Source organism: Eucyclogobius newberryi, unplaced genomic scaffold (genome assembly GCF_026437365.1).
Source record: "Eucyclogobius newberryi isolate DKJ021-1_F unplaced genomic scaffold, fEucNew1.0.hap1 SCAF_6, whole genome shotgun sequence".
Lineage (NCBI taxonomy): Eukaryota > Metazoa > Chordata > Actinopteri > Gobiiformes > Gobiidae > Eucyclogobius > Eucyclogobius newberryi.
In genome coordinates this window covers 4,472,680-4,486,188 of record NW_027316278.1, presented here as the reverse complement: position 1 = coordinate 4,486,188, position 13,509 = coordinate 4,472,680, and the positions used below count along the sequence as shown (strand labels likewise).

The window sequence follows — 13,509 nt, the reverse complement described above, 5'->3', positions numbered from 1 at the left end:
GCAATTATCTAAGAACTAAGACAGTGACACATTGTACATGTTCAATGCTGTGCTTAACCAGTGCAAATGAAGACAAATATCGGTCAAATGTGCAGCTCCAGCGCACAGAGACCGTGACACTTGGAATAAAAATATGACTAACTTTGATGCCCCGCTTGTGTAGATGATTCTCCCCAAATATGAACTTGATCGGGTTTTCGCCCTAGGAGGAGTTTGTTAAAGTGTGAAGTGTAAAAATGTGGTCATTTTAGAGATTTTGCGGTTTCCCCATAGGGATAACATGGGATGTTTCTGTCATCGCTACGGCTACGCTTTACCAAATATGACTTTGGCTCCCATACTTTTATTTTGGGGATGGCAAATGAGAATTGTGTGCAAAATGTCATGTCATTTGAAAAAACTCTTGTTTATAGGCCACTCTGAAGGCCAAATAGTCCAAATTCTGCGAAAAGTTTGCGGCTCAGCTGCACAGAGACCGTAAATGTTATCCATAAAATTTGAATAACTTTTGATGCCCCACTTGTCTAGAGGGAGGTACACCGATTTTGAGATTGGTGGGCCAAACGCACTAGGAGGAGTTGGTTAAAGTGTGAAGTGTAAATGTGAACATTTCAAGGATTTGGCGTTTTTCCCATTATGACAGTATATTTGCAGCTCCACGGCACAGAGACCGTAGCACTTAAAATCAAAATATGGATAACCTTTGATGCCCCGTTTGTGTAGATGATTTTCCCCAAATATGAGCTTGATCGGACAATCGCCCTGGGAGGAGTTCGTTAAAGTGTGAAGCGTAAAAATGTGGTGATTTAAGCGATTCTACGATTTTCCCATAAGGATAACATGGGATGTTTCTGTCATCGCTACGGTTACGCCGTACAAAATATGACTTTGGCTCTCATACTTTTATGATCAGGATGGCAAATTAGAATTTTGTTCAAAATATCATGTCATTTGGAAAAACTCTATTGCTTATAGGCCACTCTGAAGGCCAAATAGTCAGAATTCTGGGAAACATTTGCGGCTCCGTCGCACAGAGACCGTAAAAGTTATCCTTAAAATGTGGATAACTTTAGATGCCCCACTTGTCTAGAGGATGTACACCGATTTTGAGGTTGGTGGGCAAAACGCACTAGGAGGAGTTCGTTAAAGTGTGAAACAGAAAAATGTTGATATTCGAGAGATTTAGCGGTTTTCCCATAGGGATAACATGGGAAGTTTATGTCATCGCTACGACTACGCCGTAAAAAATAAGGCATTTGTCTGATTGGCTTTTTTGATCGGGACGCCAAAATAGAAATTTGGGTAAAGTTTAGAACATTTTGGTAAAACTAATTTTTGACCTTCAATGTTAATTTCAAGGTCACTCTGTAGGGGGCGCTATCGCGCCCATTTCAATTTTGTCATCATAAACTGGTCCAAACCGGAAAGTTGAACAACTGATTCAAATTTGGTCCTAATCGGACTCGTTTTGATCAAATGGGAGCAATTTTTAGATCTGCAATATTCCAAAATAAGTTTTCCAACTTTGCGGCTGCGCCGCACACAGACCGTAAAAGGTATCTCAAAAAATTGGATAACTTTAGATGCCCCACTTGTCCATAGGACGTACGCCGATTTTGAAGTCGGTGGGCAAAACGCCCTAGGAGGAGTTCGTCAAAGTTTGACGTGAACAAAATGGCTAACACAACGTGTTTTCATTTTCAAAGGAAGATAGGGTAAGTCTGGGGGCGTGGTCACAATGATTTTTTTTTTTTGTCCTCACGAGAGGAATGCGTGTCCCGAATTTCGTAGCTTTACGACAAAGTTGACCTCGGGGCGTCTCCCATAGGCGCAATGTATTTTGACTTTTGTCGGTGGCGCTGTCGCGCCATTTTTTAACGGAAAAAAAAATGGCCCAGAAAAAACAAAATTTTTCGCCGATTCTGAATTTTGGGCAAAGTTTCGTGAGTTTTTGAGCATGTTCAGGGGGTCAAATTAGAGATCAAAGCGCTGAAGAAGAACAAGAAAAATAATAAAAATAAAAAAAATAATATTTTTAGCAAAAACAATATAGCCGTTTCCACTATAACAACAAATTATACATCGTTTGAAAGCTCTAAGCCTTCCCGATGCCGCCATGGGGTGGAATCATCATTACGAGCGCTTACGCGCTCGTCACTCCCTATTCCGTCTGGATGCCCCGCCCACTCCCCATAGACTTCCATTGATTTGAGCAGATACAAGCATGGCCCATGCCTGCGGCATGGATTCTCGCGTACGGGACGATGCCAGGAGTGATTTTGGAGGAATGCAGCGCTTCGCGCTGCTGTTGTCAACAATGAGTGAATGGGCTACGCCCATTCACAAATTGTTGACTATTTCTGTCATAGCAGGAGTAAGTATGTATGATCCATGCCTTCGGCATGGGCTAGTTCACTGTACTTGCCAGGGGCGACGGGGTAAAAATGTGGTGGTTTGACACCGTGACTCTTTGAATAAAAATGTGAATAACTTTTGATGGTCCTGAAGATGAGTCTCACCAAATTTCAGGTTAATATGTCTAACGCCCTGGGAGGAGTTTGTGAAAGTCTGAAGTGTAAACATGTTCTGGCGATTTCCCCATTGGAATAACATGAAAGGTTTCGGTCATCGTTGCGGCAACGCCATAACAATTATGACATGGGTCTCATTGACTTTTTTGATGGGGATGCCAAAATTGAGTTGTGTGTCAAATTTCATATAATTTCGCAAAACTAAACATTTAACCTCCATATAAAATCTGTAGGGGGCGCTGTGGCGCCAAATGAATTTATTTCACTTCAAGTAGGTTTAGGGCAAAGAGTTTAACAACTGATTCTAATTTGACGCAATTCGGACTTTATCTGCGCAAACGGCAGAAATTTTAAATATGGGAGATTTCTGAAATTCTAGCTACAGTTTGCGGCTTCGCCGCACAGAGACCGTGAGAGGTATCAATGTAATTTGGATAACTTTTGATGTCCCACTCCTCAGTAGCATTTTCACCAAATTTCAGCTTTTTAGGGCCAACGCCCTGGGAGGAGTTCGTAAAAGCACGACGTTTGGAAAAACTCCGAAGTCATGTTTAGCCATTTTTGAAGCAATATGGCCGACATTTGGTTGGGCGGACGGCGTTGCCGTAATAATATTTTTTACTTCTCTTGTCACCATCTACCTCGGCGCCAAATTTCATTATTCTACGATCAGATTTTTTTTGGGTCATTTCCCATCTCTCAATGCATTTTTGGTACATTTGGGGGCGCTGACGCGCCAATTTTTTAATTTTAGAAAAGGGAAATAGCCAGAATGTAGAGAGGCACGATTTTTAGAGGTGTGAACATTTTTGTGACTTTTCGTCAATGTTCACTGGGTAAAAAATAGGGGGTTGGTCCCGAGAAGAAGAAAGAAGAAAGAAGAAAGAATAATATTCCGATGCGAAAACAATGTTTCCCATTTTTCAAATATCATAAACTAAACATTTTCGGAAAGCGCTCGCGCTTTCCTACCTCATGGTGTGGGTCCCTGGTCACTGACGGGTACTTTCGTTAATTTTGAGTGGGCTCCGCCCACTTTGTGTTTTTGGCCCTCTATACAGTAATAATGTTCAATTTTTGCATTACATGCTTATATGCACGGAACATGCAAGAGATGGGGAACGTATTCGTGAGCTACTTAGCGCAAATGAGTGCTTTATATGGGGATGACGACCGCTTCGCGGTCGTCATCTCAATGTAAAGTGCTCGTTTAGTGCGCACTTTTGCACGGGCTTCGCCCGTTTACAACGGTAATGTTCCATTTTCCTACTACTAATTAGTATGCACGGGGCGTGCATGAGTGAAGGAGTGCGTTAGTGAGTGTTTGGAAGTGGGCGAGCGCTTCGCGCTCGATTTCGTGCGCACTACGTGCGCACTTTCGCAGCCGTGCTTTGCACGGCCTTACGAGATTAATAGGCCTCTCGCCAGCTTGTGGCGCTCGGGCCTAATAAAAAAATAATAATAATATTTTTAGCAAAAACAATATAGCCGTTTCCACTATAACAGCAAATGATACATCGTTTGAAAGCTCTAAGCCTTCCCGATGCCGTCATGGGGTGGAATCATCATTACGAGCGCTTACGCGCTCGTCACTCCCTATTCCGTCGGGATGCCCCGCCCACTCCCCATAGACTTCCATTGATTTGAGCAGATACAAGCATGACCCATGCCTGCGGCATGGATTTTCGCGTACGGGACGATGCCAGGAGGGTTTTTTGAGGAATGCAGCGCTTCGCGCTGCTGTTGTCAACAATGAGTGAATGGGCTACGCCCATTCACTCATTGTTTACTATTTCTGTCATAGCAGGAGTAAGTATGCATGATCCATGCCTTCGGCATGGGCTAGTTCACTGTACTTGCCAGGGGCACCAAACATGCGGGCTGCGCCTGCATGTTTGGTCGGACAGTTCGGCAGCGTTGCGGGAGCAATAGGCCCTCCGCCCTGCTGGGGCTCGGGCCTAAAAATGCACTTATGATGGTGCAGTAGACTTACTTTTTGCTCAAAGCTGTTCATATTCTCCTTTGTGACCCGCTGGGACAGAGGCCCGGGTCTCAGGCCTCGGGCTGGGACAAAGACCTGGGTCGGCCCGGGTCTCGGGCTGGGACAGACCTGGGTCTGGAGCGGTGCAGGTTCTACTCTTGAGTCTGGATTAAACGGTTGTGATCTTGTGGTTTTGGAGCCGTTTGACTGGTTTGTCACGTGACCCGCGGCTCTTTATCCTCCACATTATGTCGTCCGTTTTGCTCCGTTTGTTTCTGACATTGTGTTTGCACCTGCTCCGTTCTCTTTGATGCCACTGAACCTGTCATTTACCTGTCATTTAGTTTGAAGTTTATGAGTTTATCCGTTTTAGTTTGAAGTTTCTGAGGCTCTGTCTGTCCAACGTCTCACATCACAACCGTTTGTCTCATGCAAATCTGAAGCTTACGTTAACTTTATTTCCCTGAAGCGACATTTGGCATCGTTGTGTGAAGTCGCAGTAAAACACAAACTTCAATAAGAATAAGACAAACAGGAAATAAAGATGTATAAGATCGACACAATCTCACAGACAAATGCAGAGAAGACTGAAGAGACATGTGCAGATCATCAGGAGAGTGACTGAAGGGCCCGGAGTGGGAATGTGGTGGGCAGAGGACCCCAGGAAGGAAATGCAGGGGGCGGAGGGGCCAAGGCCGGAGGGGCCAAGGCCGGAGGGGCCAAGGCCGGAGGGGCCAAGGCCGGAGGGGCCAAGGCCAAAGGGGCCAGCGGCCAAAGGGGCCAGGGGCCAGGGGCCAAAGGGGCCAGGGGCCAGAGAAGTGTTTAATCTGACAGCTCATACATGGGCCCTGTAGCGCCCCCTGGAGGGCAGAGTATTCTGAACATAGAAGATGAAACGTTTAAACTCTTTTTGGCCTGATTAAGCACAATTTCCTCTTTAATGATTGTAGGGTCTGTTTTTGGAGTTTCCCTGAAGGGCGTGTCTACAGAGCCGCGAAACTGCCATGTTATTTTTTGCCGCGGCTCCTGAAACTGCTGAGCTATTTGACCGCACCGCGGCTCTTCAGCCACGGCTTTCCCTGAAAGCGTTAGAGCTGCTGTTGCCATGTCTACCAGTCTGGGCGGAGCATGTCGCCATGCCAAATCTGACAATGCCAAGCCTGCATTGTAAAATATGATCTATAGATTATCATTGAGTTATGCACGTGGGGCCGTTTATCTGGACATGTGGACGGACATGTTCGAGGGCAAGGACGGTGTCATTTTTATTTATACATTTTAGAAAAGAGAATATCACCATTAAATCGGGCCGGGAAGCGTTTGACGATAGTCCGCCACGGTCCACGCCATGACAGTTTACTGTTTACAAGTGAAAATTTGCATACTGCGTGCTGATTGGTCGACAAAGTTTGTGTGCTTGGCTCTGATTGGCTGCCGAGCCGTGGTCTGGAAAATGCCGAAGCTCCACGGCCAAATACCATGTCAAATACGGCGCGATGCGCCGCTCCTAAGGGGCGGAGTGTGATCCGCACGGCCGAGAGGCGCAGGCGGCGCCAGAGTATGAAAGTCAATATGATACAAGAGGCGTGCGGGCGCCGCGCTAGATCGCCGTGTAGTCGCCTCCGCGTTAAAAGCGCCGCTTTATTTCATAAAAGCGTCGAAAAAAGGTTGTGATACACATATTGGCTTTGTTTTAAGCCCCCGGTTGGACGGCGTGTTTTCAAATCCTAGCTAAAAGCCTGACGTGGAAACTAAAGCTAAAACTTGATAAGTTATAAAGACCTGAATTAGTGTGCGATCTAACGATGTACAAACACCTAAACTAAAGCTTCATGTATGGACTGTAAAGTCTTTCAGCTCTGAAGCTTTATCATATTCATCAGTGAATTAGGATTTATTCAGATAAATAATGAAATATAAAAACTACTGTCACAGGAGGTCTCAGGTCCTTGTTTCTCCTCGTCTCATAATGAGCGGGGCGAGTTTGGCTGGGCCTCGTTCTGCCCTTGTTCTGTCCACCAAACAAAGAGCTGACCTGGACCGGGGCCCTTCCAGCCGTTCTCACCGCGGCCCCCTCAGAAGTCTAGAGCCACGTTTCTACTGGTTCACTGTGGAGCGGATGGGTGCGGCCCCCAAGTGTCTCCAGGGCCTTAAGTGACGGTCTGTGAGCGGTCCGGCCACACGCCGCCTCGATCTCACGATAAACCGCCGTATGTCGTGCCTGCGCTCTTAGCAAAACAAAGCTAGCATAGCATATTGGTTAGCAGATGTGCACATATAGATGTTAAACGTGACGTCGACGCTCAACTATGTGAAACTATGCAGAAAATGCTGAGGATAAACCGGAGCTGGTTTCCTCGAGTCTTACAGCAGCACGAATTTACTGTCTTTTTGTGACGTTTTTTGCTGACATTGGTATCATCATTTAAAAATTCAGGTATAATTTAGATTTTAGGAGCTTGGAAGCGTTCTAAAGCTGCATTTCTCAATGTTTTTGATTGAGCAGATTTTTGTCAAAAACCAGTTACGGTCAATATTACACCAGGTTTACATTTGGCACAAGGAAAACTCTGTAACCGACGCATCGTTAGCCTCAAGCACGGCTCTGAATCCGGCTCGTGATTGGAATAACACAGATTTAGCCTGTTTAAAAGATCGATATTTGGAGCGAGGCCTCATTACAAGCGCCGCTGCACATCATCGATGCTAAATGGATGTAGCGATCGATGCAGGGAAAGGCTAAAGGGCTTCGAGTGTTGTTCGTAATGGAAAGGCGGGTTATTGGGATAATGCCTTGTAATGCGTACGGACGGCTTTATACCGCGAGTCGTTTTCTACAGTGTGAACGCTGAGGACGCACTGTAAAACCACAGGCTGAGGTCCAAAGAGGCTGTCATGTTAAAGGACACATATTATTATTCTAACAGTCATCAAAAACAAACATGGAGTTGTAGTTAGCTTTAGCCACATGTTTTTGATGATTCCCGTTTAGTGAGTCCTCTGCCACCGAGCCTTTGCTGTTTTTAAATCCATAGATTTACAGGTTTGAGCATTTTTACAGTTGAATCCTGGGAAACCTGTGACTCGGGATGTCAGGATGTCAAATGTCGGTGTTTTAAAAATAAATCACAATTTAGCGATTACCGTATTTTCCGGAGTATAAGTCGCACCAGCCGAAAAATGCATAATAGAGAAGAAAACATTCAGGTATTCATGTAACAAATGATATCACATAAGTGGCTCCGGAGTATAAGTAAAAAGTATAGATATAACTATGAACTAAGAAAAAAGGTGTGACTTATAGTCCGGAAAATAAGGTATATTGTGCCCTGAATAATCACAATTATGGATTAACACGTTGACATCCATGTTTGTGTTGTTAAAAATGCTCTGGGGTTTGGTGTTAGCGCGCCCTCTACTGGCAACCGCGGGTATGAACCATTAAAAACCTAAAGCTAACTATTTAAAAAGTGCTGTACCTGATTTGTACTGTCTAATAGAGATGTCAAGTATAAAGTATAAGTCGCACCCCGGCCAATACTTTAATCGAGATGTTTTTTCTCACATTTATCGCGACGGAAACGGTTTATGGTGTCGTTCTGTTTGTCGTTCGCAGAAAGAGCTGTCGGGACACAAGAACATTGTGGCGTATCTGGACTCCACCATAAACGCCGTGTCGGAGAGCGTGTGGGAGGTGCTTATCCTCATGGAGTACTGCAAAGGTACGGGACACGCCCACTACACGCCCACTCGCCAAATCCACAGTGGAAAACCTGCTAATCCTGTAAATACGAAATGAGTTCTGAAATGACTGAATTTGTGTATTAGTTTAGCATTTCGTGTGTTAATGTATTTGTGCACGTTTTACAATTTCCGTTTTACTGATCTTAAAATGTCTGAGTTGATAAATATCAGATCTGATACCGTATTTTCTGGAGTATAAGTCGCACCAGCCAAAAAATGCATAATAAAGAAAAAAACATATATAAGTCACATTTTGGGGACATGTATTTGATAAAATCAAAGACCAAGAACAGACATTTCATCTGTAAATGCAGTTTAAAATAATAACAGATGAGAGAACATGGTGAATAGGTGTACGTATGCTAACACCTTCAGCTACATGACGTATGCTAACGCTAACACCTTCAGCTACATGACGTATGCTAACGCTAACACCTTCAGCTACATGAGGCACAGACAGAACTGTGGTAAGTGTCTGGTATGTTAACGTAACATATGAACAGTTATTCAGATAACTATAGCATAAAGAACATGCTAACAAGTTTAGCAAAGCATCAGTTTTACCCCAAATCACTAAATCCACTGAAAGAAGTGTCACTTCTAAACAACTCCACTAACTCCAGAGGAAGAGGAAGAGTGCAGATTCTTCTTCTGCATCACTTACAGCCTAGAGCGCCCTCTTGTGGTTGTCAGTGTGAAAGTAACGAATAATATCATATATAAGTCACTCTGGAGTACAAGTCGCACCCCGGCCAAAACCTATGAAAAAAGATGCGACTTGTAGTCCGGAAAACACGGTAAATTAATTCTGTGCTTATTTTTGTTACAAAAGCCATTCCCTTTAAACTACGCACAAACAGTACTTATTGTGAACATTGGTAGACTTATAAAATAAATTGTTTTAAAAAGATGTTTATTTAAATTAGATTTAAATTAGATCAAGACGATTTTTCGGCGATTTGAGAACGCAGGCGGAAGTGCACATGCCACTCCCCCGTGTGGACTGATACAACACACACGTGCGTTTGTTTATTAGCGCGATGATCGCATCACATCTCTCGTCTCCCGTAGATTTCCGTCCTCTTCTGAGTCAGCTCGAACTGTCTTTCTCCGTCTTCATTTTGCCCCGTACACTGAGGGAACTATATTATGATAGATCAATGCGCTTAGACACGCGGAAATGTGGGACGAGCCGCACGAGGCTGCAGGTGAGCGGTAGGTGCGTTTTATGATTGATACGTGGCAGGACTAATGGACAGTCCACGCCACGAGGAAATAAGACTCAGATTTGTGCCAAAAAAATCGTCCATTCAACCAAAAAAATCTTAAATTTCACACTAGAAATTGTTATAATCCTTAGCAATCAATCCAAAGTTTATGCAGTATTTTAAAACTGACCCATCTTCATGTATTATATTTCTATCAGATGGAAAGTGTGAAAAGTTGAGTTTTTTTAACAGAGTCTGATGATGTTACGGGTGGATTGCTTAATGCCTCTCTCCCTCTTGCCCTCCCCCTGCAGCGGGTCAGGTGGTGAAGCAGATGAACCAGCGTCTGAGCGTGGGCTTCACGGAGGTGGAGGTGCTCCACATCTTCTGCGACACGTGTGAAGCCGTGGCCCGCCTCCATCAGTGTAAAACGCCCGTCATCCACCGAGACCTCAAGGTAAAACGCCGACGCCTCCTCTGCGGCGTAGAAACGGCGAGCTACATCACGGCGTAGCTCATGTACAAATGGCGAGCTACATCACGGTGTGGCTTGTGTAGAAATGGCGAGCTACATCACGGTGTGGCTTGTGTAGAAATGGCGAGCTACATCACGGTGTGGCTTGTGTAGAAATGGCGAGCTACATCACGGCGTAGCTCGTGTACAAATGGCGAGCTACATCACGGTGTGGCTTGTGTAGAAACGACGAGCCACATCACGGGGTAGCTGGTGTAGAAATGGCCGGTTCATCCAGAGTCTGGCTCGGTGCTGACCCCAGTGAAGCCGGCTCATTGTGCCCAGGCCCAGGGCTCGGTCTGTGGGCTGCTCCGGGGCCGGTTTGGTCCCGGTTTGGACCGGACTCAAAAACAGAGCTCTCTTCAGCACCACAGACCAGACAGTGTTCGACCCACTCGCATTACACAACACGGTATACACAAAAGAGGAGAGGGGAGAGGGGAGGGAGAGAAGGAGAGAGGGAGGGAGAGAGAGAGGAGGGGAGGGAGGGAGGGAGAGAGAGAGGAGGGGAGGGAGAGAGAGAGGAGGGGAGGGAGAGAGAGAGGAGGGGAGGGAGAGAGAGAGGAGGGGAGGGAGAGAGAGAGGAGGGGAGGGAGAGAGAGAGGAGGGGAGGGAGAGAGAGAGGAGGGGAGAGAGGAGGGGAGGGGAGGGAGAGAGGAGGGGAGAGAGGAGGGGAGAGAGGAGGGGAGGGAGGGAGAGAGGAGGGGAGGGAGAGAGAGAGGAGGGGAGGGAGAGAGAGAGGAGGGGAGGGAGAGAGAGAGGAGGGGAGGGAGAGAGAGAGGAGGGGAGGGAGAGAGAGAGGAAGGGAGGGAGGGAGAGAGAGAGGAGGGGAGGGAGAGAGAGAGGAGGGGAGGGGAGGGGAGGGAGAGAGAGAGGAGGGGAGGGAGAGAGAGGGGGGAGGGGAGAGAGAGAGAGAGGGGAGGGGAGATGGAGGGGGAGAGAGAGAGAGAGAGAGGAGGGGAGGGAGAGAGAGGAGGGGAGGGAGAGAGAGGAGGGGAGGGAGAGAGAGGAGGGGAGGGGGAGAGAGAGGAGGGGAGGGAGAGAGAGAGGAGGGGAGGGAGAGAGAGGAGGGGAGGGAGAGAGAGAGGAGGGGAGGGAGAGAGAGAGAGAGGGGAGGGAGAGAGAGAGGGGAGGGAGAGAGAGAGGGGAGGGAGAGAGAGGGAGAGAGGGGAGATGGAGATGGAGGGGGAGAGGGGAGATGGAGATGGAGGGGGAGAGGGGAGATGGAGATGGAGGGGGAGAGGGAGAGAGAGGGGAGATGGAGGGGGAGAGGGAGAGAGAGAGAGAGAGAGAGAGAGGGAGATGGAGGGGGAGAGGGAGGGGGAGAGGGAGAGAGAGAGAGAGAGAGAGAGGGGAGATGGAGGGGGAGAGGGAGAGAGAGAGAGAGAGAGAGAGGGGAGATGGAGGGGGAGAGGGAGAGAGAGAGAGAGAGGGGGAGAGGGAGAGGGGGAGAGAGAGAGGAGGGGAGGGGAGGGAGAGAGGAGGGGAGGGAGAGAGAGAGAGAGGAGGGGAGGGAGAGAGAGAGAGAGGAGGGGAGGGAGAGAGAGAGGAGGGGAGGGAGAGAGAGAGGAGAGGAAGAGAGGGGAGATGGAGATGGAGGGGGAGAGGGGGAGAGAGAGAGAGAGGGGAGATGGAGGGGGAGAGGGAGAGGGAGAGGGAGAGAGAGAGAGAGAGAGAGAGAGAGAGAGGGGAGATGGAGGGGGAGAGGGAGAGAGAGAGAGAGAGAGAGAGAGAGAGGGGAGATGGAGGGGGAGAGGGAGAGAGAGAGAGAGAGAGAGAGAGGGGAGATGGAGGGGGAGAGGGAGAGGGAGAGAGAGAGAGAGAGAGAGAGAGAGAGAGGGAGAGGGGAGATGGAGAGGGAGAGGGAGAGAGAGAGAGAGAGGGGGAGAGGGAGAGAGAGAGAGAGAGGGAAAGAGGGAGAGAGAGGGAAAGAGGGAGAGGGGGAGAGGGAGAGAGAGAGAGAGAGAGGAAGAGGGAAAGAGGGAGAGAGAGAGAGAGAGGGGGAGAGGGGTGGAGAGAGTGAAGAGAAAGACAGGAGGAGAGAAGGGGGGAAGAAGAAAGAGAGGACCGGGGTAAGGAGGGACGAGAGAACGAGCACGGGAATGTTATGTAGAACAAGACAAAATGCTATAGAATCACTGCTGTATTGTGGGTAAGATGATGGAATTGTAATAACTAAATGTCTTTAAAGGGGACGTATCATGCATGATCACCTTTTAAATAAATGAGCTCTTTAAATAAAGTAAAGCTTAGTTAAAGTAGAGTGGTAATTTGAGGCTCGAGTGCTTGGAAAAGTTCTGTTTTCACCTACCCCTTGTCCCCGCCCACATCCCTCGTTCCGAGTTGTGATTGTTTGAAAATTTCAGACTCTGAGTGATAAAATGTCACATAGCCACTTATATTTGAAGAAAAACATGTAAGTGACAATCTGCTGTTTGTTTGAGTGAAATACCAAAATGAAGAGGCGGGGCTTATTTGTTCTGCAGGTTTGAACAGGAAGTCAATGGTTTCTATTATTCAACCGTTATAGGACAATAATGCGGGTTTCTATGATCAAAACGCAACATCATTATCTACTTATGTTAAAATGAATTATTATTTACCTGGAAAAGTTGTAATGGGTTCGTCGTCCTGGTAACGATGACTTGTTTCTCTTGCAGGTGGAGAACATCCTTCTGAACGACCAGGGCAACTACGTCCTGTGCGACTTCGGCAGCGCCACGCACAAAATCCTACTGCCTCAGAAAGAGGGCGTGGCCGCGGTGGAGGACGAGATTAAAAAGTGAGAGAGCGAAGCCGAAACCGTTAAACGAGATTATTTAGCGGGAAAAGAGGTGAAGACGCCGAGGAGGCAAATGAAATGTTAGGCTGAGATTAGAGTTCAGAGGTGATTTATGACAGGAAAGGTTGAATATTTAAGTTTTTAACATATATTCAGTTTGTATCTGGACATTAAACGCATCAGAACATCATCTGTATCGAGCGATGTTATGTTTTGATTGTCTAACATTGTATATCGGGCCAAGTGTAAAGCGAACAATGGGGGAGACCAAGCACACCCCTGCCCCGCTCCTCCCTCCAGAGTCGGTGGGTGTGTCCAGTGACCGTTAATTTGAATTCTTGATGTTAGCGCCCCGATATTTTTCATTATCAAGTCGTCCGTTTGAAATTGGCTCAATTTGCTAGCTAGCCATAAATAAGGCTAGCTAGCGTCCAAGCTAATTATTGCAGCTTAGTTTTTTCCGTTTTTAGCGATGTTTCGTGATGCGTAAATTTGCTTAATGGTGTAATCCTGCTCGATCATCGTGTATTCAATCCAGGAGTGTTTGTCCCGTTCTTTTAGACATAATTGCGGCGTATAATATGGACACAGTCAATGAGAACGTGCTAATAGCTAATTGATACAGTGAAATGTCCCTTTTTGAAGAGTTGGTGAAGTCGGCGGATTTGAAGCCGTTTTAGATAAACATTGCGGTGTACGTGAGACGAAATGTAAAACAATGATTTAATTACGCTTTGGTTTAACGCTGA

General features: G+C 46.8%; 1 protein-coding gene across 1 annotated transcript in view; it reads left to right on the top strand.

Moving 5' to 3' along the window:
- The window catches only part of bmp2k (BMP2 inducible kinase), a 62,562-nt gene that overhangs the window by 13,300 nt on the left and 35,753 nt on the right, over positions 1–13,509 (top strand). Inside the window, exons 3-5 of the mRNA XM_072432602.1 lie at positions 8,129–8,234; positions 9,779–9,921; positions 12,639–12,760. Coding sequence (XP_072288703.1) covers positions 8,129–8,234; positions 9,779–9,921; positions 12,639–12,760 — 371 coding nt within the window. The remainder of the gene's footprint in view (positions 1–8,128; positions 8,235–9,778; positions 9,922–12,638; positions 12,761–13,509) is intronic.